A 26,885-nucleotide genomic window follows, 5' to 3' on the forward strand; every position below is an offset into this window, starting at 1 on the left:
CTGTATTTTATGCGTTGGGTAGTGAGAATATGTTGCCCATACAGATGCTAAAGTGTGACTTTTGCGTTGGTATCTGATGCTGAGAGACACTGAAAGTATTTGACGAGTTGAGAATGAGAAGAAGGTTGCATACATCACTGCTGCTGCTCGCTGTCTTTGCACATTACGCTCGAGGGTGTTTTAAGCCTCCAACGTCGCCTTCCAGGCAGCTAACCCTAACCTTAACCCTAAACATAACCATTGCCGCGTTGCCTGGAAGGCGAAGTTGGGGGCTTAAAAAAACCAAACACCGCACATTACTTTGCACTTTTGTATTATTAGTGATTTTATGTCTTTAATTATTGTATGTTTTTTTGCCTCAGGGAACTGCCACCCAAATTTCGTTATATTGTTGTCCAACCCCTCAATATAATGACAATAATTTCATTTTGTAGAATTATTAGATTGTATCTTTGGAGCAAGTTTCAACGACACAACAAAGGTTGTGCATTTTTACCCACATCATTACCACATGTTGAGTTATTTTAAATGGCAGTCACATAATGGTACATAAAAGACATTAGATTGTTAGGTTTAAAATGATTTTATTAGCATTTTATTGGTTTGCTGACCTTTATATTTTCTTTGCTGAATCTTTATTTTTGGGAAAATAAACCCAACTTTTGTCATCTTTAAAGCTGTGTTCCTGTGTTCCTTGACTGCTGGGTCCATGACAGACTCAAAGGATCTTACAGAGGGGAACTACTACTGACAGTACAGCTGGTAGTTGAGTTTGTCTCCCAGCCTGGTTCCTGCCAGGTGTTTGTTGAAGGCTTCGTCCATCTCTCGGCTCTGTTCTGGTGTGAAGTGGTTCTTCCAGTCCCCGACCTCGCCTGCTCGGGGACAAAAATATCACGCAGTTAAACCCTCTGATGTTCTCTTGGATTTTATTCTCAAAGTGACAAAGTTATATTCTGTATCTGCACCACTCGAAGGTTAATATCAATCTCATGTTTTAAGATATAAAGGCCAAATAAATCATGCAGTTATGGTAAATGCAGTTCGTTCTCATGAACCACTCGTACATATAGCTACAAAAAGTAATGCACCGCACTTCGTATCTATTCCGTGTATTTAATACTGCATGTCCCACAATGAGAGCTGCTGTATGCATTGTATGTGCAGTATTAATGCAAATTTCTGTTTAGTTTTAAACCAATGCATCTAATGGATAAAACGGTTAATTTGAGTAAAAACTAAAAAAAGATTTGTTGTACTAACAAATTATTTGAAGCACCTTTTCTGAAAACAATGTTTCCCGTGACCATGTTGGTGTAGTTCTCCTTCATGGCGGAGAAGGTGCTCCCCTCTGCGATCTGCTGCACCTGATCCTCCGTCAGGCTGAAGCCGAAGAAGGTGGAGATCTGACGCACGCCCTCGCTCAGGTCCTGCAGGACAGGAAGCAGATTCAGAGCCGTTACAGACGGACACTTCTACTCAATGTTGACTGGGACTGGTTGTCTCCATGCAGCAAGGTTGAACTTTCTGCAGGATCATTTTTCATAGAAATTAACTGTTAACATGACCTTTAAAGGTCCTATGACATGCTGCTTTTTGGATGCTTTTATATAGTCCTTAGTGGTCCCCTAATACTGTATCTGAAGTCTCTTTTATATAGACCTTAGTGGTCCCCTAATACTGTATCTGAAGTATCTTTTATATAGACCTTAGTGGTCCCCTAATACTATATCTGAAGTATCTTTTATATAGACCTTAGTGGTCCCCTAATACTGTATCTGAAGTCTCTTTTATATAGGCCTTAGTGGTCCCCTAATACTGTATCTGAAGTCTCTTTTATATAGACCTTAGTGGTCCCCTAATACTGTATCTGAAGTCTCTTTTATATAGACCTTAGTGGTCCCCTAATACTGTATCTGAAGTATCTTTTATATAGACCTTAGTGGTCCCCTAATACTGTATCTGAAGTCTCTTTTATATAGACCTTAGTGGTCCCCTAATACTGTATCTGAAGTATCTTTTATATAGACCTTAGTGGTCCCCTAATACTGTATCTGAAGTCTCTTTTATATAGGCCTTAGTGGTCTCCTAATACTGTATCTGAAGTATCTTTTATATAGACCTTAGTGGTCCCCTAATACTGTATCTGAAGTATCTTTTATATAGGCCTTAGTGGTCCCCTAATACTGTATCTGAAGTCTCTTTTATATAGGCCTTAGTGGTCCCCTAATACTGTATCTGAAGTCTCTTTTATATAGACCTTAGTGGTCCCCTAATACTGTATCTGAAGTCTCTTTTATATAGACCTTAGTGGTCCCTAATACTGTATCTGAAGTATCTTATATATAGACCTTAGTGGTCCCCACAACATCGTTGTCTGAGTGCTCATTTCTATCTCGCATTTCCAGGCTGTTACATTCGCATGTATCTTTTTTTTCCCCCTACGAGAGTTTTGTATGTTGTTGTTGTTGTTGTTTTGTTTTTGTCAATAAAAAAAAAAAACTTCTAGTCTGCCGGAAAGCCAGAAGAAGAAGCACAGGAAGTCCAAAATGGCGATGGACGGAATGATGTCCACGTCCTCGGGTCTTTCCTACCACAATACCGGGGACTTTTACCCCAGAAAGTTGGGGCCGAAGCCGGACGTGGTGCCGTCCGGGGTCACCGAGAGGAAAGTGGGGCCGCTGGATAAACCTGACATGGTGTCGGTGGATGTCATTAACATCAACGATTCAGGTTTGTTATGCTAACAGGCTAACAGGCTAACAGGCTAACGGATAACAACACGTAGTCAAACAGGCTAAATTAAGCTAACAGCTGATTCTGGGTTTAGCTGTGAACGTTAGCGAATATTTCAGATTAATCTATTAGCCGAGTGGACACTTCACACAATAGCGTTGTCGTTAATGGTCCGGTTCAGTTGAATGCAAACTTTTGGTCACGTTTGTGTAGCTAACGTTATCACTAAATCAAGCTAACGTTAGCATGGAACCAACTGTCAGCCAGTTGGAGACAGTTTTAACGTCTACAAAAGCGCTTAAAACAGCAAGTAAGGTTAGTTATGGAGGTCATTTGGTCCAGTTTATGGCCTGGAGTTTAATTTGTATTTGTTACGTTTTTATTTGCCAACTTATAAACACATGTCAACAAGTTAACTAGCTAGGTAACTACTATTTCGGTTTTATTGTCAATTAATCTGTCCGGTGTCAGAACTGAGGTGAAAACGTGCAAGTAATCTGAGTCGGCATTACATTACTGTCTGCAGTAGATTAAGTATTAGCCCAGCATTCAGATCCTTACCTGCAGTTAGAACCAGTGTTGTAGTTGTAGAGCTGGGCAATATGTCGATATCGTGATATGAGACTAGATATGTCTTAGATTTTGGCTATCGTAAATAGCTGTTGTCTTTTCCTGGTAAAGGATGCATTACAGTAAAGTGATGTCATTTTCTGTGTTACCAGACTACTCTAGCTGTTGTATTATTTTTTACCCAGACATTATGTCCACATTACTGAAGATTACATATCTTAAATCTCATTGTGAAGGTATTTTGTTAAAGCACCAATTGTCAACCCTATAATATCGCCACAATATCGAAATCGAGGTATTAGGAGAAGAACATTGCGATATCTGATTTTCTCCATATCGCCCAGCCCTATGTAGTTGAGTCACCAACTGTCGAGCCCGACTCAAGTCACGAGTCTCCAGTGTTCGAGTCCAAGTCCGCGTCACCACCAACGACGAGTCTGAGTCATAGATTTTAGTTCTATGGTCTGAGTCGAGTCACAAGTCTAGATAATACTAGTCTCGCTTTGCCAGACCTTCCTCCACAGCGCTGCGGAGGAGGGTCTGACTAGTCCACACAGCATTCTGGGATGGGAGACAAACGTGCTCTGGTTTATTGGCATTTCTTTAAACCAATCACAATCGTCGTTGGCGGGGCTAAGCTCCAGACGGAGTCACGGTGCCTCTGCTAAATAGTCTCAGGAAGGAGCTTGTTTTGGTGGAACATGTGGACGTTAAAAAGTAGTTTTAGTCGTGCAACAGAAAACTCAGATTGGACAGATAGTCTAGCTAGCTGTCTGGATTTACCCTGCAGAGATCTGAGGAGCAGTTAACCATAGTCCTCACAAATCCACCAGAGGTTAGAACGCCAACACAGAGACAGAGGAAGGGGACGCACATCCGGCTAAAAAGAGGGACATCCAGCTGAATTTCCGAGGGCAACGGAGCACAGTGGACATGGACTAAGAGAATAGCAACATGAGTTGGACTCGAGTGGACTAGAGCACATTAAGCATAATAAACACATTAAAACTGCTAAATTACACCATAAGCTAAGATTAGCTGCTTAACTATTCCATAATAAACTAAACCAAAATATTGTAGCTGCTAAACTAGGAGCTAACCTGAATTCAAAATGACACACATCCACAGAGACACACACACACACACACACACACACACACACACACACACACACACACACACACACACACACACACACACACACACACACACACTCACATACACACACACAGACACACACACACACACATACACACAGAGACAGACAGACACACACACAGACACACACACACACACACACACACACGCACGCACACACACATACACTCATACACATAGTTATGATTAACAATATAATTCTCTTTCTGTCAAATTTTTTAAATATTTATTTATAAAATTAATTATTATTATTTTATCTCTGTCATGTGACCCAGATAATGTAATAACACAAGTACATGAAGTATGAAGTAAACCTCACCTCTTTATTATCATAAAACATTGTGTTTGTTTCTTCAGAAACAGTATGAACTTTGACCGTGTCGTGCTGTGTCTCAGGTTGTGTTTTGTTGATGTTATTACACGTTGACGGTGGTTTCTGCATTCTTCCACAGATGGCCACATGCACAGGAAGAAGCATGAGCAGGACACGTACGTCTTGGTGAGTGTCTCCAGAGGTTCATTGGTTTTGATGGCAGCTTTGTCGAGAGAGAGAGAGAGAGAGAGAGAGAGAGAGAGAGAGAGATCCCCAAGGAAAAATTCAAGGTCCCAGTAGCTTAACGACATCACACACATCATAAACAGGATGATAAAATAACAAATCCACATGAATAATATGGACAATAAAAGAAAAGATACTAAATAAAAAATCCACATGAATGTACCAAGGGATGTATAAGCATGAGACGCTTGCAGTGACTCTATGAGAGTGTGTGTCATGGTGGTGGTGCAAGTAAGTCCAATAGTGCAAGCATATGTAGACATGGTAGTATAAAAAAACTATAGCAGTGCAAGGATACGTTTTAAAACAAGACAGCATTAAATATGACCATTATAAGGGAGTAAAGTAGACAGTAGGACAGACCCAAATCAACAGTCAACAGATGAATTATCGTCGAGGCACAAACTGTTTGGTAAGCTGTTCTGTTTTGTTGCAGGCTGTTTAATTGATTGGTTATGGTGATGTTTTATACATGCATGCAAATTCACCTTCTCCGAAAATGTTAGATTTCGTGAACCATGCTGCGTTAGGATTTGTCTCTGATTCGGGTCTCTGCAAACATCATTTCAGTTTGTATAAGAACGTTAGTCTTCTTTATACATCCGAAGAATGAAGCACTGGTGTATTTTTCTTCATAAGGCAGCATTGCACAAACGTCCTCCTTATTTACTGACGCCTAAAACTATCGGTAGCTGCAACCTTCGATCCCACGGACAGATTATGTACGTCATTCCTCGAACCCGTACTGTGTTTTGGTGAACGTTTTTGCTCCGTCGTCTTGGTGTGAGCTACCAAGTTATCTTAAAGTAGATCATTTCATTTGCATGGACGATTTTAAAAACAGGATCAAGGACTTTCTGACCACTGAACGCACAGGTCCTGCACATGTTTGAGTTCATTTGATAACTGTCTTGCTGTATAAGACACTTGAAGACACAAACGTGTACGCAAAGAGCCTGTGTGGTTTTTGAATCCCTTCCAGAAAAGAATCCCCTGCAGATATGTTGGATTGTTGTTTGTGTGTGTCTTCTCCGGTCGTCTTCCTCAACCTACAACTTCTCCGTCACTCAGTTTTGCAATTTGAAAACTGTAGAATCCCAGTTTAGCTGAAGTCAATCAGTTACACTGACACACCACTGGGTGGCAGCGTAGGTCACGCTTTGCCTCCACCGCTGCTGTAATACCACAGATTTAATGAACTCAAATGGTCCTAAACGTCGTTCCTGACAACTGTTCAGAGATATTTGCGCCGGCATTTTACTTCACTGCACACCGTTTCTTCACTAAAATGAAGTGTCATGTATTCTCACGTTTAAAAGTTAGTTTAGATTGAAGATTCAAGAGATTTGTTGTCATGTGCACAGTAAAGACAGCTTCCTGGAGGGTCAAACTCAACTTCACTGAGGGCCAGACTGGAAAATAAGAATCTCATCAAGAGCTAGACATGTTTAGTTTACTGACACGCTTTTAATTAAGAGAAAAACAACTTATTAACAAGGCCCGGAAACCACCCTGACTCTCCACCTTCATGCCACTGTTCTCTCTCTGCTGTAATGCTCTTTGCTCTTTATTTTTTATTTATATCTTTATTTATTCTTTATTTTTAACTTAATACATACTGTGTAAATATACTTATACTTATATTGTTTAATATTCCATCTAAAGAATGTGTGACGTGCACCAACACCAAACAAATTCCTTGTATGTGTTAAAAAACGTACTTGGCAATAAAACCCATTCTGATTCTGTCTCATTTAGCTTTCTCACTTAGACTTTGGGCCTCATAAAGCCCCAAAAAAGATCCTTAGCTATCATACAAAAAAGCAACAAAAACCTCAGTTGAAAAAGTGACAAAATTGTCCAAAAAAAAAAAGAAAAGCGGCAAACGTCGGAAAAAAGTGACAAAAACGATTTAATCCAAACCTGCGAGGGGCTGGGACGCGTGTGGCTTACACCGTGCAATGAAAAGCTTACTCTTCCAGTCTTCCTTACACAACAAATAAAACATGGAGAATAATACAGTAACGTTTAGACAAAACAATACAGAGTCGTAATACATTTTAAAAGGGGCGGGATTAAAAAAACACATAAAGTACACTGTGTACCGCTCTGTTTGACTCGTAGGGTGTGAGGTAATTATTATTCATTTTATTTTAATTTGCAGGGCACCATTCATCCATTCAGGAAGACGCACAAATCGGTCTTTGGAAAACTCAAGCAAGAATTCAGACTGGTCACTTCAGATAGACGGGTAAGTGAAAACCAAATGTCCCGCCGTGTTCCCTTTTTAAACATCAGATCTAATCTTAATTTATCTTTTATCATCCGCCGACTAAATCCGCCTGGTTATCATCATCCGAACCTCGTCTTTTCTCCTGGTTTTTCACTCTGTAGTTAGTGTCTGGAGAAGCCTCGCTTCTTAATCTCGTTGTGCCGTAATCTGGTTTAGATTCCGCGGCTCATACACAGACTCGTAAAACCAAACACCTCCGGTAATCCTGTTTCCCTGGGAGGTCACCGTGTTCCAGTGAAAGCAGCAGGGATGAAGCCTTCAGAGCGAAATACCATCAGCGATACACAAGCTGCCTGCTGTTAGATAAGATATAAGATATAAGCCTTCATCGTCTCCTATAGGAGAAATTCATCTTGGGCATTCGAGAGAAACGAAATTGCGACACATCGCGCATAAACACACAATAAAAATACAGTTAACCTACATAGAAACATAATCATACATCATCTCATCCAATGCTTCAGTGAAAATGTCATAAACCTCACACAATACCCCCACTCAACGGCCACTGCTGCTAGTGGTTTTCAGAAGCTACTAGCCCCTCAGCTTCCTCGGTTGCAGGAAGCAGAGCGCACAGACCACATGTTTTTAACAGTAAATTGTATATGTATGTATATATTGTATATCTGTACTTCTTCTACAAGCCGTCACCTTATACAGTCCATGACCTGTGCAGACGCAACTGTTGCCTCAGCTTGCGCGTGCTGAATGGAGCTCTGGGGGAAATTTTCCCGGGATCGCCGGAGCTTGCTGGTCTGCTGTGCCATACGGGCCACTGTACTCCGGCCGTGGCCTGCCGCTGCACATTACTCCAGTCACAAGTGTTACAATATAAAGGCACGCCACCCGCCAAAGTCGCTGCAGAAGTCTACCCGCATTTGGCTGGTGCTAATGTCAAGCCCTGAGTATAACCATACAGACCTCTGCAAACATCAGACTGCTGGCTTGTAGCAGACATTTAGCAAGCAGCTTAATCCCAACAAAACACCACGGTGAATTTCAGCGCGCATGCAAAAATTGAAAACCGAATACCTACCCATCTAAACGAATATTTGAATAGTCGGATCCAGCCCTATATATTTCAGTTGCTAAACCAGTTTTGCATGTGTAACCGGTGTGATCCTGTGTTGTGTTGTGGAGAGACACCACAGGCCAGTATTCCCAGTTGAGTGGTTTTATTCTGGTAATAGACAAGCAGTGCGATCACCGGACTGTTCCTGAACATTCATCCTCGGCAATGAGGACACTAGATATACGGAACGCATGTAAACACCACACACAGTTTAGTAGATGGCTAACTTAGCTAGCAACACAGCCTACATGCCGCTGTTCTTAGAACAGATATGCAAATCAACAATTGCCTCCAGGCACTTCTTGGCCAGGGTACTGGTAGAGCAGCATGGCATCATGACTTCGCGTAAACCTACACGCCAACTTTCAACGAGCCAAGTGGCGTGTTATCTGTACGCATTATGAGCTATCTGCGCGTATATCTACGCTGTATACAGCGGACAGCAGTCTGCAACGTCACAGCGTAAACATACACGCCATGTGGCACTTTCTAAAGCCACGTGGCGTGTTATTGCAAGACTACATCACACACGGGTTTTAGGAAAACAAACGGACAAATGGTTGGGATTAGGAAAAGAAGAAAGCGACAGTTGAGTTTAGGAAAAGAACAACAGGGTTGGCTTCAGGAAACGCCACATGCGGGACACAAACCGGGTTAGCGTTAGCGTATTGGCGTGTCATACATACACCATTTCATGAGTCTGGGTAGAGGGAGTTTTAATCCCAATTCACAGCTTTTTTAACCCTTGTGTTGTCTTCCCGTCAGCCGTGCACTTTTTAGTTTTTCTGGGTTGAAATTTAAACTTTTTTTTTCAACGGTTTGGTCGTGTTTTTCAAAAAATGTTGTTGCTTTCCTCCCCGATGTTTTTGTCACTTTTTCCGATGTTTTTGTCAGTTCTTTTTCTTTTTTTGACATTGTGTTTTTTTTTGTATTTATATTGTATTGGGCTGATCATTTATTTTTAGGGTTGTCAAACGATTACATTTTCTTAATCGCGATTAATCGTTGAATGTCTATAGTTAATCGCATGTTTTATCACGTGATTAAAATGCTATTATTTTGCATTTCAGAACAGTTTTTAAGTCCATATTAACAATGGAAGCCGTTCTTACCAGAGGATCTTGATTGGGAATCAAATGAATGCAAAGAAAGTGACTTCATGAAATAGATTTTAAGATTAATATTTGTTTATTATATATTTAATCTAGTCACACATTTGAATCTAGAGTCAGTATTAGGGTTGGGTATTGTTTGGTTTGGATACCGGTGCTAAAGCCGTACTTTTAAAATGGTAACGGTGCCTTAACGGTGCCTGAACCGATACTTTTTTAAGAAAGCTAAAAAAAAAAAGAAGGGTACTAAACAGTTGGTGACATTAAAGAACGGCTTGTTTATTGCTAAGGCCATATCGTCAACATTAAATGTTTAATAATAATGTATAACAATAACTTATTTCACTAGTAAATAGCTGTTGAATGATAAACAACCACCAGATGGGAAAAGGGCATTAAACAACAACTTTGAATGCACCACGAAGCTGTAGTTTACCAGTTTCATTGAACGCACCGTCTGTGTTGTTTCTCCGACGGCAGCTGCAGATTGTTACATCCCGGTGTTGAATCCTCTACAGTAAAACACAGTCACACTTTACACCGTTTAGCGTTAGCTGTCAGCATTGTAACCGTGTTTAATCCAGCTACTAGCTAGCAGTAGGCTAACGTTAGCTGCTGTCGAGTATAGTGTTAACTAGCTAGCAGTAGGCTAACGTTAGCTGCTGTCGAGTATAGTGTTAACTAGCTAGCGGTAGGCTAACGTTAGCTGCTGTCGAGTATAGTGTTAACTAGCTAGCGGTAGGCTAACGTTAACTGCTGTCGAGTATAGTGTTCACTAGCTAGCGGTAGGCTAATGTTAGCTGCTGTCGAGTATAGTGTTCACTAGCTAGCGGTAGGCTAATGTTAGCTGCTGTCGAGTATAGTGTTAACTAGCGTCCCGTGCAGCGATGTTTCTGTTTCCTGTAACGTCTGTTTTCAGAGCATCATAGAGAAGAGCAGACATATCAGTGGCACCAGAATGAGGCACCGAAGTCCGCGTTGCTATTCCTGCAGCAGCAGCTGCAGTAAGTACGGCAAAATAGTAGCCTGTTAGGCACGACGCAAAGCCGAGTGAAGTGAAAATAAATGCCGGCATGCGATTAATACGATTTAAAAAAAAAAAATTAACGCATTATGATCGGTCCGGCGATAATGCTGACAGCCCTATTTATTTTACCTGTGAAGAGCGTTTGTGTGGAACAACCTGCGTAATTTTTCTGAAAATTTGGTTTAAAGAAACCCACTTTTCCGATAAAGATTATTTTTAAGAGGGTTAAGTTCTTCTAGGCAGTCAAATAGAGAGGCGAAGTCCCTCCCCTATCCGGTGGACCACCATGGGAACTTTGGGACCATATCCGGGAATAATATGAACTGTAGTGAACGGTGAGAGACATATAATGTTTTGATCCTGTTTGATTTGAGCCATGAATTACACATATGATGTTTGTCAGTTTAAAAGATAATTTAGCAAGTGAAGAAAGTCTCAGACCGTGAAAATGCGTCATTAGACGTTACTCGTCAGCCCAAAGTGTCTGAGTGACGTATCTCTGAAGCTACGATGTCCGTGTGTTTGGGATGCAACGTTACTAACACCATCTCACACCATCAGTCCCACAATGAGCTTTCCTTAGGATGTGCCATTTCTGTGTCTGTAGCTTTAAATGCTATTGAGGAGGAGAGAGGGGGGGCAAGGTGGAGGGTGGGGGTGTGGCCTTGACCAACTGCCACTTCACTTGTTTGAAAGCCATGATGTCTCTCTCTTTCTCATGGGGGGGCCAAATTCTCTGGGCGGGCAAAGCAGAGAAAGGGGAGGTAACCTTTCCCCTTATGACGTCATAAGGAGAAGATTCCAGATCGGCCCATCTGAGCTTTCATTTTCTCAAAGGCAGAGCAGGATACCCAGGGACTCGGTTTACACCTATCACCATTTCTAGCCACTGGGGGACCATAGGCAGGCTGGAGGAGCTCATATTAATGTTAAAAAACCTCATAAAGTCAAATTTCCATACCATGGGACCTTTAAAAGATTTCAAAGGCTACTTTCTCTGAAAACTGAACAGAAACTTGCCCTGGAACAATTCCTACAAAAGAAGGATGTGTTTGCCTTAATACCGACCGGCTTTGGTAAAAGCCTAATTTACCAGCTAAGCCCCCCTAGTGGCCAAAAAAATGTAGCTCAGTTCAAACCCTCTCTGCAAAGTACGTCACCTGGATCGTTGGTCTGATTGGTTGAAGTACAGAGTCATCTGAACTATGCCCGTTGATCACGCCTCCTTTGCAGTAGAAAATACAGAGCAGATTCCCCAGACTAATGTTCAGTCTGAAAAGACGGAGCTTGGTCTGGTGACAGCCAGATTAGGATACTACAACAAATCTAGAGCAAACTGAGACTTTCTTCACTTGCTAAGTTATCTTTTCAACTGAAAAACATCATTCTTGGCTCAATTCAAACGGGATCAAAACATTATTTGTCTCTCCCCATTCACTACCGTTCATATTTTTTCCCGTGTGTGTGTCAGCGTTATTGTACTATAATCCACTCTGACCGCATACTGGCGGGGGGTCTAGCTGTCCTATAGAGCCTTGGATTGGATTACACAGTGTCGTACACGGCTTAGGGACCAACATAGTTCAAACCTTCAACGTTGAGATGTGCTTCCTCAGCGCCTCGTCTCCCTCGTCTTATGTTTCCTGTTACCTTTTGTGTGTTTTGTGTCCACACGTCTGATTTCAGGTAAAGTGTGACCGATACAGGGGTTTTTACAGGCTGACAAAGCTGCTTATTTTAACACCAGAGACCCTGAAAAATGAAAGTTAATGCTGAAATCTTTAAATCTGGACATTTCAATGCCTCCAAGATCAGATTATGTTTTTTCTCTTGGATTAAAGAGCTTCTGAAACAGCATTCAAAGACACAAAGATCTTCGGTCTGCCTTTCTGCTCCTCTGAATAACAGTTACTGAGCAGAGTAAAGGTAATAAGGGATTGCCCGATGGCTCGTGGCAAGTTAAACGCCACTTTGGGCAAGTAACTATAACAACCACGTTGCCCGTTGGGGCGTCATCGTATCATAATCATTTGATTTGGATGTGCCATTGGCCAATCAAGAATTGCGTTGGCGCTTGATGTTTTTTTTGTGGGGGTTTTGTGCTTTTGTTGACATATTTCCTTTTCTGATGTTTGACATTTGTTTTCAATATTTTTTTATTTTTTTAAGATGATGTTTTTGGGCATTTTCGGCCTTTTGTTTTGAAATATTTTGTAATAGTGATGTCCTTCCTCTGTATTTTCCTTAACATTTGCTATACATTAAATTAGTTAATTGGATTATTTAAAGCATGGAAAGAGATGCTGTGTCTCGTGATGAAACCACCCAGAGATGACATAAAAATGAAAAGGTAGTTGTCCTTAAATTGCGCCTCGAGTGAGCCCACAAGTTTTTATAATTAGTATTTTTTTAAGATTATTTTTTGGGTATTTTAGGCCTTTATTTTGACAGGACAGCTGCAGACATGGGAGGGGAGAGAGAGGGGGGAATGATATGCAGCAAAGGGGCGGAGTCGAAGCTGCAGCCCGCTGCGTTGAGCTATCTGGGCGCCTTTTTTAAAATATTTTTTTGACGTTTCCCCCCCTGACGCTTTGTTTGACAGGTTTTTCCTCCGATTTTTTTTATAGGGGCCAGTACAAATTGACTTCGGGCAAGTTTTTTTCCTTGCCTGAAATGAAAAAATATACCCTTAGCATTGAACCCTGCTGAGGCTTCTTTTTACCAGATGAATAGACAGAACAACATATTTTCAGAGCGGCACAGAGAACGGTAATGATTCACCACAGCTGTCTGTACAGTGCATGTTTTATAGAGCAGGACATTGGTGCTTGAGCTCATGAGCCACTGTTGCCATAACAAAATGTCCTGATAAAACTGGAACAGGGACATCGGGGCGGTCCGCAGAGGAAAGACATGACTGGAGGACCGGAGGGTGAGAGAGCCAGGCGTCATCTTGTTTCTGCTGTTGCAAGCGAGTCGGAAAACCCCTCTTAACAGGCCGCCAGTGGTGGACTGTAACTGAGTACATTTACTCCAGTGCTGTACTTAAGTCCAAATGTTGAGGTACTTGGACTTTACTTGAGTCTTTTCTTTTCATGCCACTTTCTACTTTTTACATTTTTCTACACACAAAACACATAAAATAAATTATCAATGAAACTAGCCGACAATATAACGTGTGTGTGTGTGTGTGTGTGTCTCTCTCGTTAGGACTGTTTGGATCCTTTACACTTTCTACAATGGGAGGATTGTTCTTTACTTTAAATACTTTAACTCCTTTTCCTGATGATATTTGTATACTTTTACTTGAGTAACATTTTCACTGCTGAACTTTTATTTATAACAGAGTATTTTTACAGTGTGGTATTAGTACTTTTACTCCGGTAAAGGACCTAAATACTTCTTCCACCACTGCAGGCTGCAGCCGCCGCGCTGTTGCTGATTCATTATGTAAGTAGGTTTATTTTGAGAGGAGAACACGGCCACCCCAGAGACACCGAGCCCCGACGGCTTCAGTCTGAGGGGGATGTTTTTTGTGAAGCTGCGGCGTTCTGCACGTTTCAGTCTGGTTTCGAAAAGTCTCACAAATCCCTGCACGTACTCCCAGCCTGTTATGATGAAACTGACCTCTCCTTGCTCCTTCTCTCTTCTTCTAAAGGTGAATGTGAGTCACGTTCTCTGCCGAGCACCATGACACACATTTCCCCGTCGCTTCCCGATGATGCGGCAGCACAGCGAGGCGCTCAACAGTGATGCAATCAGGCCTGGCGTCAGCGGTTGCTCCTTATTTAATACAGTACCTGGTGGCTGAGGGGCTGTACGTGCGCTGCAAGTCTGTCACTCCAATGTCACATGTAACCTCAATATGTTGGCACGCTGTTCTGCCGCTGGACAGCCGGGGCGACGCCGCTGACGGACAGACGGGGGCAGCAGAGCGTCAGGATTTAACAACCGTGCACTCTCCTCCAGGCGCTGAGTGTCTGTGTACGTGAAGGGGGGGTTGGGAATGTTTTGGGCCAAGTGCTGTCTCTCTGTTTGCACACACACACACACACACACACACACACACACACTCATACACACTATGGGTCTCCCATGCCTGTCGCTGGCTAGTGCTGTCACCAGACGCCCCAGTGCTGTCATAACACGGCACACCACAGTAATTGTAGATTTCACAGCACTCGGCGCTCCCCACCACGGCATATGACTCCAACACGAAGTGACAGGCCAGGACACACACACACACACACACACACACACACACACACACACACACACACACGTTCCCTTGTTCCGTTTCTCTTCCCTCTGACACACAAACGCACTCAATCTTTCTGCTCAGATGGCGAGTTTATAATAAAGTTTTTTTTTTATTTTTTTTCATCATTGAAAATTCTGCTGAATTTACTTCCAGGCGGAGCGAGTAAGAACAGTGTTGAATGGGCTCCAATACATGTGGTATGGAGCTAGATTAAGTGGTCTTTCTGGTCTTCTTTTATAGTTACTTTTTCCACACTTAGACTACATCTACACTGCTACGTTTTGGTTTAAAAATAACTATCTTTTGCAATGTTTACGCCTTGCGTCCGCACTACTCTGGTTTTTCCGAGCCCCTAAAACGGAGACATTTGGAAACACTGCTGCTCTCGCTTTGGTTTCAAAACTCTGGGGGTTGCTTTGTAGTCTGGACGGACACAAACGGAGACCTTTGGAAACAATGACTGATCTGTTAGGTAGCTTACAGACCTTTCAGTAACCGTTCCACCTCGTTGTTGCTCCAAGATAATAAGTCCCTGCTCTTACTTTTCACCGTTGTCTTCAAAGTAGATATATCGATATTATATCAATATCGTGATATGAGACTAGATATGGATATCGTAATATCGTGTTATGGCATAAGTGTTGTCTTTTCCTGGTTTTAAAGGCTGCATTACATTAAGTGATGTCATTTTCTGAACTTTCCAGACTGTTGTAGCTGTTCTATTATTTGCCTTTACCCACTAAGTCATTATATCCACATTACTGATGATTATTTATCAAAAATCTCATTGTGTAAATATTTTGTGAAAGCACCAACAGTCAACACTACAATATCGTTGCGGTATCGATATCAGGGGTATTTGGGAAAAAAAATATCGTGATATTTGATTTTCTCCATATGGCCCAGCCCTACTTCAAAGTATTTTTTGTATGTCCAACTTCTACGTCCATGATTTTCAACCGCAGAGTAACGTCAGACAATCTGCTTCCTGTTTACACCGGCACGCACATGCCCAGTGTGTGAATGGTCATGTGATATGTGTTGTCAGACGTGTTTAATATGGACGGAAATTAGTTCTGCTACTGGAGCTGAAACTCTTGTGTAGACGGAGATCGTTTATGTCTCAAAATGTAAATGGTGCGTGCATGCCACGATTTCTTTCTCACGAAGTGTAATGTTTATCGCACACATGAGCCATGACGAAACAAAACACATTGGCAGTACCAAACGTAGATTATTTTTGGCAAACCTATTTCATACAGTCTATGTTTAAAACTCACAGAAGAAAGTAGTAGTGTTTGTTTGTGAATCGAGATGGCGATTTTTATAACGATTGATCGTGCAGGCCTACTTTGAAATGTCTGGGCATTTGAACCCAGTATATTTTATTTTTAAACACACTGCGAGACTGAGACGGATTTCTAAACTGCACTTTTGTCCTTTTTAAAGACTCCTAAAAAGCAGCTCATGCTGCGGGAACGGTATTATGCATTTGAAACCGGGACTTTTTCAAACCACGGTGTATCTTGAAAGCGGTGACCGGACAAGCCTAGTGAGTGCAATGACTTCTGTCTCTCAGAAGCAAACGGGGACGTAAGATTACCGTAATGTACCAGCCCACAACCCCTCGTATGGAAGCGTTTGTGGTGGTCAGAGACCGTAGTTCACGTCCTCTCATCTGCTGCCAACAGTCGGCGTTGCTTTCTTTTAACCACGGCCAACTTCTTCTCCTAACCTTAACCGAGTAGTTTTAGTTGCCTAAAGCTAATCTAGCGGAACAGCATCATGTTGACATTTTGTCCAGACAAACAGACACTTTGCAGTCTGTGTGTAACAGACTACCACTTGTAAATATACAACTGCCTTCCTCAGACAACCTTGGTTGAGTTAATCAGAAACTCATGCAATTAAACCAAAAGGGCTGACAAAAGATGAAAAAGTAGATGAACAAATATTAGCAATATAAACACCACAGCAGCTGCAGCCCACAAACACTGACACATTACTGTGAAGTGTACTTTTGAGCTTGTAGATTGAGCATTCAGCATTTATCAAAAACAGCAGAAAGACCATGCACACCTAAAAAAAAAGTCACAGCTAGACAACCCAGCATGCATCTGTTGGCCGACGTTTGTGACTTTGAGGCACTTAGCACGCTCGCCGGGTGGTGCATTAAATCAGTGATTAATTAAGCTAGATGCAACCTTTTTTTTTTTAAACTCTTTAGCAGTTATCTGGGTCATTTTGGAAGGCACTGACAAATGATTAATTTGTCATTTAAGTAGGAAGATTTGTTGACTAGCAGATGTAAATGTGTTTGTATACTCCAGGTATGTGCTGAAATGTAATGTCTTCAAAGGGTAAAGTCTCGGTCAGACGGGATAATTAAATATGTCCTGTATATGTAAATATACAGTATTCTTCTATATCATCTTATACCGATCGCAGGCCGCTGAATTGAATCAAAATCATATCGTGACAGACTTTTTAAGATATCAACAAATATCGTATCATTGTCCAAAGAATCGATAAATTGCATCGTGATAAAAGGTGTGATTTACACCCCTAATATTTTCGCTAAAGAGCAGTGGAAGGATTTTAAGTAGGTTGATTTTTACAGGGCCTGGAAAATGAATGAATGAATGAATACACCGTATTAAGCATTTTGACGTTTCATCATAATTCAACCTGCAGATGTGACAGATGAGCAGAGATCTTTCTGAGCACTCAGCCTGTTTTTCTGCTTCTCTGGAAATGACCTTCCCCAGAGCCAGTATTTCTGTCATGAACTGATTCAGACTGTAGTGACTCGTGCAGTCAGAGAATTCACCCAAATCTCCCGCAGCGCGGCAGGTCGTCCGCAGGGCAGGAAACTCACTCTGCATCCAGCAGCCAAAGCCCAGCACCTCCCCGTTGGTTTGTAGGTTTGGATTTGGATTAAGCTGCTGCTGCTGGTCACCTGCCAGAGTGTCTGCTACGGGACGCTGACTGACAGCCGGGGAAACCCTGTTCAGAGGAGAAAACTGTTGTATAATATCGTCTGTGGCTCTGGAGCAGCTTTGCGTAATCACGGTCATCTACTTTTGGGTTGTGGACAAGTTAAAAGGTCCCATTTCGGGGTTTCCTTGCCATTATAAGGTTTAGGTGCAACACCCGAGCCACTTTGGGCAGCACCTAAGCTGAATGAATGTAACTACGGGGCTTGACATTAACTTTCTGAGGCACTTGTCCTTTGGAGAAGGTAGAAACAGGAGAAACAAACGTGTCCCAAGAATAGATTTCTCCTTCAACAAGAAAAAAGGATCTCCAGACTCCGTAATACAACGTAATACTTTGCACGCCGGTGTGCAGACGTTAATATATTGAGATTGTAAGTCAATATTTTAAAGCTTCTCATTACTTTCAGATTCCTAGACAGTATTCTAAGTTACTAAGTCAATATATTGAGATACTAGATCAATATATTGAGATACCAAGTCAATATATTGAGATACTAGGTCAATATTTTAAATTTTCTCATTATATTGAGATACTAAGTCAATATATTGAGATACTGGGTCAATATATTGAGATACTGAGTCAATATATTGAGATACTAGGTCAATATATTGAGATACCAGGTCAATATATTGAGGTACCGAGTCAATATATTGAGGTACCGAGTCAATATTTTGACCAGAGGTAGTGGTGACTTGAGCTTGAACTTATACTATATCAAAAATAAGTTTGTAGACATAATGGATTTTGTTAATTATTTTTAATTTTTTTATACAATTTCACTTTGTACCCGGCAGAGGCTGATTTACCAAGGGATCCTTTAACAGGTAGCTACTTTACAGTTGGTTATTAGCTGATATTGAATCCGGCAAGTCTCGGAGCTGAGGTTTTACAATAACTGACGGACAAACGAGCAGCGGAGTAGTAACGCTACGAGGCAGAGAGCCAGCCGCTAAATGAGTCACGTTAATGTCATGCTTCATCCACACAAAGCACGCTGCTATCGCTACGAGTGACATCTGTATTCGGCTCGTTTTCTGTGAACAATGTGGCGACGGGGTAACGTTAAGGCGGAGTTAGCAAGCTAATGTTAGCCAACTAACACCGGCTGTGCTTTCATGCTGCATCGCTTACAGAGAATGTGCTGAACAGCGGGCTGGGTCTAACGTTAGCGGTCCACTGACCCGCTGCTGCTGGGTCTAACGTTAGCGGTCACTGACCCGCTGCTGGTGGGTCTAACGTTAGCGGTCCACTGACCCGCTGCTGCTGGGTCTAACGTTAGCGGTCCACTGACCCGCTGCTGGTGGGTCTAACGTTAGCGGTCGCTGACCGCTGCTGCTGGGTCTAACGTTAGCGGTCACTGACCCGCTGCTGGTGGGTCTAACGTTAGCGGTCCACTGACCCGCTGCTGCTGGGTCTAACGTTAGCGGTCCACTGACCCGCTGCTGCTGGGTCTAACGTTAGCGGTCCACTGACCCGCTGCTGCTGGGTCTAACGTTAGCGGTCCACTGACCCGCTGCTTTTTTTAGTGTTATTTATTATCTGCTCTGGCTTCTCCAAAGTTTTAGACACAGATATTGTAATTATGGATATTTCCATCTAGTCGATATTTATGCATATTTCTTGCATCTCCACAGTCAAACCAACTCATTTCATTTAAATAATTGTTCAGACATTGTTTCTACGTCTGCTCTGCTCGCCGAGACTTCGCTCCACTCTGCCGGCGTCTGTCTCCAACTTCAGCGGCGGCTGGTTTGACCACGGAGACGCGAGTGAGGGACGGCGAGCTTGACCGCAGTCTGTTTCTGCGAGAGAAACACTGCAAGCTGCTACAGTTTGCTGCTCTGCCGTATCACAGATTGCAAAGCACACCTGACTACAGGAGACATTTACCCTTACACTTGCTGAGTACACATAGTTGGGTCTGTTCGAGGTTAGTCTCGCATTGCCAGACCTTCCTCCACAGCGCTGCGGAGGAGGGTCTGGCTAGTCCACACAGCATTCTGGGATGGGAGAAAAACGTGCTCTGGTTTATTGGCATTTCTTTAAACCAATCACAATCGTCGTGGGCGGTGCTAAGCTGCGGACGGAGCCACGGTGCCTCTGCAAAAAAGCCTCTGGAAGGAACTTGTTTTGGTGGAACGTGAGTACGTTCACTTACCTAACCATAGTCCTCGTAAATCCACCGGAGTTTAGAACGCCAACACAAAGAAAGAGGACGGTAACTGACATCCAGACGAACAATCCCGGAAGTGGAACGTCGTGGATATAGACTAGTTTGTGGTCGGATCACGTTCTCACAAACAAACCGTTTCTCTAACCGAGACCACTTCTTAAAGGTCTCGGTACGCTGCTTTGGTCCGCTTTTGGTGCGCACCCGTGTGCGATTGCTGCTTTCCCACCTGTTACAAATGGTTACAAAAGAAGTAGGTAGTAAGTAATGCTGAGAAAAAATGTTTTTCTCCATACGTACAATAGAAGAAAAACAAAAAGATATCCCGCGTCACCCCACGTGCACAATGAATGACTCCAGTTGGGCGTCGAGCCAGAGGTTGAGCCCCTCTGCTCCTGTTCTTATTGTTCTTTAACCATTGTTTGCTTGTTTGTCGTTTCGCAGTCGTGGAGGATCCTGCTGTTTGGGGCTCTCAACCTGCTGTGTACCGGCTGTCTGCTGATGTGGTGCAGCTCCACCAACAGCATGGGTGAGTAGGCACACACACACACACACACACACACACACACACACACACACACACGTACACACAAACACACACATAAAACAGACAGTGACAGACACACGCAAACTGACACAGAGAGACAGATGTAACCAGGGAAAAAAAAACAACTCACTTTGAGACTCGGTCACAGACATTAACAGGCGGATACCTGTCTACACACAGTAAACACAGATTGACAGTCTCGCACATGCATGCACGCACGCACACAGAAGCGCGAGCGTGTGTGTCTGTGCGTGCGTGCGTGCGTGCTGCAGCTTTAAGCACACACTGAACAAGTCTTTAGGAAGTGTGTTAGCTGTGTTGTCTCACCACAGGGGTTCAGACTGATCCGTCACATCTGATCGTGTGTGTCTGTGTCTGTGTCTGTCTGTCTGTGTGTGTGTGTGTCTCACCTCAGTCAAAATATGGCACTTTAAAGGGCATGTTGAAGAAACTGAGTCGTTCACAGCGTGTATTTTTACCCTCTGGTGCTTCAACACAGAGAACGCATCTGTCAAATTGAGCACATTTTTTCCCTCTTCCCCAAATATATGCAGAGCAGGAGAATAAAACGGCAAATAAGGTTTTTTAACAACTCTGGTATTAGTTATAAAGTTGTGTCCATCATTTCTTTCAGTGGTAATAATCTTAACTTATACGAAAGAGAAACTGAGGACGGAGAGAACTGAGAACCACTTGCCCATTCAGGAAAGGACAGCTGTGCGGCGAGACTTCTGTGCGGCGAGACTTCTGTGCGGCGAGACTTCTGTGCGGCGAGACTTCTGTGCGGCGAGACGCAGTGTTTATGGTCAGCGAGGCTCGTGTCTGCCACCAACATTAAATCCTCTCAGGGATTCCATCACTCAGGAAAATGCTGCCACGAAAAGAACAACATGCAACCTTATCCCCGCTCTACCTGCAAAAATACTGCAGCATAAGCCACACACACACACACACACACACACACACACACACACACAGCCGTGGCGTCAGGTGTCGTGCAGACAGGAAGTGGAGGACAGAGGTATCGAACAAACGGGGAAGGCGACACCGCCGTCGATACTCGGCCCCTGATGACAACCACAGGAGCAGACAGCGGCCCGGTCTCAATACTGTCAGATCCCTCCTCGTGTATTACGGGTCAGCACACCAGCATTCACACATTCACAACTCCATCTGCTACTTTTTATTTTTTTGCTTTGCTACATTTAAACGACAACACAAGGGCCAAGGGACAAAAGACCTCTGAGGACGTCATCTTGGACTTTGAGAAACTGGGATGGACATTCTACAAAATCAACAGAGAAAACACTGCACAATATATTTTGGACCAAACACCTCGATATTTATATTGCGTCGAGATTGTAGGTTTGACAATTGGTGCTTTTACAAAATATTTACACAATGGGATTTTAGATCAATAATCATCAGTAATGTGGATGTAATGACTAAGTGGGTAAAGGCAAATAATTAAACGGCTAATAAGTCTTGTAAGTTCAGAAAGTGACATGCAGCCTTTAAAACCAGGGAAAGACAAAAACACTTGTCAAGTGTCATATTACGATAAAACAATATCTAAAATCTAAGACGAAATCTAGTCTCATATGAGGGTCCTATCTCGCACTCGGCGCAGCGCAAAGCCCGACGCAAGTGTCTTTGCTAGTTTAAGACCGACCCAGTTGTCAGTTTCCCGTCCAGCGCCCACGTCGTTTAAATAGCAAATGCACCTGCGCTCATCTGTGGCCCATGGGCGTGCTGGTCTTACAGGGAGGTGTGTTCAGGTGCATTCTGGGCGTGCTGGTCTTACAGGGAGGTGTGTTCAGGTGCATTCTGGGCGTGCTGGTCTTACAGGGAGGTGTGTTCAGGTGCATTCTGGGCGTGCTGGTCTTACAGGGAGGTGTGTTCAGGTGCATTCTGGGCGTGCTGTTCTTACAGGGAGGTGTGTTCAGGTGCATTCTGGGCGTGCTGTTCTTACAGGGAGGTGTGTTCAGGTGCATTCTGGGCGTGCTGGTCTTACAGGGAGGTGTGTTCAGGCGCATTCTGGGAGTATTGCTATCTTGAGGCAGCGGGAAGTGATGGCACCATTGACCAACAAAAACCTGGTCTAAAGTCAATAACGCAGCATTTCATTGTTATTTTAACAGAGCATTAGTAAAATGCTCCTAGGCTCGTGCACAGCACGTGCACACTATGCTTGTTACACACACAGGGACGCACAGCAGCACACACACATGCAGAAGATTACAAATATTACAGTGCAAATCCTCCATCATAACAGCAATGCTCCAAGGTCCAAACGCGCCTGGCTTTTAAAGGGAATGGGAGATGATCTCTGATTGGTTGATTGCATGTTACGCCCAAAACACACCTCTGATTAATGAAGACACTAAGGTCAACCCTTTAGAACCATGCGCCCGGCGCACGGACCCTTTTTTCCGTCGTCAAACTAGCCAAAGTGGATTTGGACACAAACTAAACACACCTGCACCAGGCGCTTCACGCCGTGCACTTACATCGTTAAAATACGGCCCCTAGTCTCATATCACGATATCGATATATGTTGATATATTGCCCATCCCTGTCTGGAAATAATCGGACGATGAATTGACAATGAAGATAATCGTTATAGTTGCAGCCGTAGCCGGCGTACAAACGAACTGAACTGAGAACTGAACGCTCATTATTCTCATTCACTCTCAGTCGTCGGCCCCACACACTGGCAGTCTGAACTCTGTGCTGTGTGTCTGTGTCGGACAATGTGTACATCCCACGCCTCCGGTACATTTCCGCCTCAGGTTTTAATGAATGTGTGTGTAATGCCTCATGTGTACATTCTGTACATGCCTGCACTCTGCATGCTGCAGGAACAAACACAGAGACACACACACACATACCACACACACTGGCCCCATTAGCTCATGACTAACGGCTTAACAGACGTCTAAGCACACACACTCTGGTTAGAGTGAGGTTCTGGTTAGGGTGAGGGTAAGGGTTAGGGTTAGGCATTTAGTGGTGATGGTTAAGGTTAGGGTAAGGGGCTAGGGAATGCATTATGTCAATGACGGGTCCCCACAAAGATAGTGAAACAAACGTGCGTGTGTGTGTGTGTTTGTACATTAGTTAAGAGAACGTGTACGTATGACTCTATCTCTTCCAGCTCACTGAATGGGGAGGGAACATGGTGCAGACTGTACATTTAATATGCATGCTTTTCTGAGGTTCACAAATGTGTTTACACTGGAAAAAAAACGTTTGTGTTCCCAAGTAGTACGCATGGGAGGGACTGTCCTTCCATTGAACTACTTTGTATGGGAAACATAGCATGCATTGACCAATCAAAAGCCAAAAGCCACATTACAGCTGTTCAGTATAGCTTTAAATTAGGGATGTAACGATGCATCGTGAATCGGTTAGACATGGATATAAATGTGTAAGGATTACGACCGGTTGAGTTAAAACATTAATCTCAATGCAATTTGTAAACGGCCTACGGCGTAATCCACTTTTTATGTCCTACCCCTCAATTCACATGACGCTCTGCGGTATTCAGTGCCATGTTTAAATCTACTATTTTAGTTGATGCAGAGATGACTGTCCTCTATTTCTCTACTTTTATTTTATTTAACCAGGGAAAAAAAAACCAACAACCCTCATTGACGTCAAAAATCTCTCATTTTTGAAGGTGTCCTGGCCAAGACCGGCAGCAGCACAGTCACACAAACGCACAAAACAACAAATCAACAAAAACATTAAACAACAACGAGAGCAGCAAATATCTCCCAAAGTCAACCGCATTTATAAAGCCGTCCGGCCACACGTCTACGGCCAGATGTGTCTTCCTCCTCCAAGTCATTTAGTATCTTCTAAAAGCGACCAATGAGAACAGTTTACTGTAACTTGTTCCAGGTAGGAGCAAACTTAAACTTAGTTGACTCAACCGAACACATTGTGTGTGTGTGTGTGTGTGTGTGTGTGTGTGTTGTGTGTCTAAGTGCTGTTTAAGCAGAGTCGTTGTTGCACTGTTGCTGAAACATAAGCTGATGATGATTCTACAGAACTGTGTGTGTGTGTGTGTGTGTGTGTGTGTGTGTGTGTGTGTGTGTGGTCACGCTGGTATCAAATTGTGCAGTGGACAACTGGATCAGCTTTCAGCCTTTTTACAAAGCAAAGACATCAGCTCTTTGTCTCACTGGACCAAAACACACACACACACACAGTCCTTTACTTAAGTCACTTTTGGGGAAATTGCATAGATGCATTTCCTGGAGATTTATCCAAACACGGACCATAACCACTGACCCAAAAATCAGCTTAAGTCCCCAATTGGACCGTCAGTCAGTTCTGTGTCTCTCTCTCTCTCTCTCTCTCTCTCTCTCTCTCTCTCTCTCTCTCTCTCTCTCTCTCTGGACACGCTTTGTTATGAGTTATTTGTACACAGTAGGGCTGTAACGGTACATCTATTCGTCCCGAACTGTTTTGGAACTGGACTTTTAGGTCAAATATTTGCTAGTGCCAGTGGGTTTAAAATTAAACATGTATGTGTTTTGGACTGTTGGCTGGCCAAAATACGACACTAGAAGGTGTTTTTCGTTCCACTAAAAGTGAAGTGTAACTGGCCGCCCAAGTGCTTTGCAGTGGATTGTCCCTTCTAAAGGTGGGTAGACTCACAGACGGCCCGATGATCGAGACATACTGAGAGCAAAAGCAGATGTGGTGGAGTAAGAGAAGCACACACACACACACACACACACACACACACACACACACAGTTACTGAGAGTGTGTGTTGGCTGTACTGAAGGCCCCCTGGGACGGACTGCTTCACCAGCTGTGTTCTGACACACAAGAACACCGAGGGCCTGGGGACAACGCGCACTCACACACACACACACACTCACACACAACCATCGCTGGATTACAAACAAACATGGATATGCACACAAACATTACGCCGACACACAACACAGCGCAGGCAGAAACGAGAAAATAATTCAAAGACATTCACATTGTTTTTCATCAAAAGACTAAATATTATATTGATATTCTGGGTGTAGATGTCTGTTTGTGTGGTTATTGTTTTATCTTTTATTTGTGCATTTTTTAACACACACACACACACACACACACACACACACACACACACACACACAGGATGTGTTTTGTTTGTCTTTGGAAGAGACGCGACCTGGTTTCTTAGTGATTGCTCACAATTCACGTTCAAGTAGACATTTGGTTCATGCTAGTTCCTTTAATTGCGTCCATCGTTCCATCCCTTCCATCTTTTTCTTGCATCTTAGTCCCACTAAGGACGTGTGGCGAGATGCAGGAAAAGATGTGAGGAGAGAGCGATCGAGGAAACGATTTAGAAGAGAAATGAAACCTCCTTTCCTTTCGACCTTTAATCTCTGAGTAGCTTCTGATGACAGCTCGGCCTTTTAATGGTTTGGAGTTTGTAGTTGCACATATTTACCGTCTGATTTAATATGTTGCCTGTCTGTATGTCCCCCCTGGATTTCTGCTGCGTCCTAAGGGCGTAACGGACACAAAATTCACCGTTCGGTATGTACCTTGGTTATTTGGGTTCACGGTTCGGCACATTTTCGGCACAACGGGAAACATAAACACAGAAAATTAAAAAAGAAAATCCTTTATTTTGAAAAGGACTGTATAAACATTCCACAGTCGCACTTAAACTTACGTCGGTGATGCGATGATCGTAAGACACAACACAAATATACAAAAAATATACAATAACGATTGAAGAGACGGAAGGAATAATGCAATAGCGGTGTAGTCGAGATTACAGTGCAATGGTAATAATTAATAACAATATTGTAATTGTAAGATTGAAATAGATCATACCAGATGTTGTAACAGCGGTGATGTTGTGTATTGTTTAGGGTCCTCGCCACCACCAGACTAATCAGCATTGCAGATTGAACATGTAGCTGGACTTGAATGGCCTTCTTTTGACTGAAAGTACTGCCAAACAACACTTGTTCTGCTCACCAGTTCCATTTCCACTTCCTCTCAGCCTGCTGCATTGAAGCTCCACCTACGTAAACACCTTCCTGTAATCAACGGCGCCGTCATTACGGCGACCAGCGTAGCGCGCGGAGTGCAAGCGTAGGGTTCAGCAGAAACCCAACCCCGTCAAAAAGCCCAATATTCAGCCCAATCCGAAGCTGAAGCCTGGATTCAGTGCATCCCTAGTTAGAAGTGTTCTGGTTTCCGTTTGCAGGGAAACGCTCCGTGTGGAGAGCAAAAGAGGCCGAACACATTGGCCGAAATAACGGCGACTTCCCGTTTTATTAGCCTTTTTATGTATTTCATCTATTTATTTATCTGACCCTGAACACACGAGCTCTTAGTTTTCCTAATGGC

General features: G+C 43.1%; 1 protein-coding gene and 1 long non-coding RNA gene across 2 annotated transcripts in view; one reads left to right on the top strand and one right to left on the bottom strand.

The window, feature by feature from the left end:
- Nucleotides 1-594: 594 nt before the first annotated feature.
- On the bottom strand, nucleotides 595-3,406 carry LOC144532280 (uncharacterized). Its single transcript, XR_013503326.1, has 3 exons — nucleotides 3,295-3,406; nucleotides 1,277-1,427; nucleotides 595-872 (listed from the first exon to the last, which is right to left on the bottom strand). It is a non-coding gene; the product is annotated as an uncharacterized LOC144532280 (long non-coding RNA).
- The window catches only part of slc30a6 (solute carrier family 30 member 6), a 77,223-nt gene continuing 52,863 nt past the window's right edge, over nucleotides 2,526-26,885 (top strand). The window contains exons 1-4 of the mRNA XM_078272959.1: nucleotides 2,526-2,730; nucleotides 4,914-4,960; nucleotides 7,185-7,271; nucleotides 20,400-20,484. Of these exons, the coding sequence (XP_078129085.1) occupies nucleotides 2,547-2,730; nucleotides 4,914-4,960; nucleotides 7,185-7,271; nucleotides 20,400-20,484 (403 nt within the window). The 5' untranslated portion in view covers nucleotides 2,526-2,546. The remainder of the gene's footprint in view (nucleotides 2,731-4,913; nucleotides 4,961-7,184; nucleotides 7,272-20,399; nucleotides 20,485-26,885) is intronic.

The sequence above is a fragment of the Sander vitreus genome, chromosome 17, assembly GCF_031162955.1.
Source record: "Sander vitreus isolate 19-12246 chromosome 17, sanVit1, whole genome shotgun sequence".
Taxonomy (NCBI): Eukaryota; Metazoa; Chordata; class Actinopteri; order Perciformes; family Percidae; genus Sander; species Sander vitreus.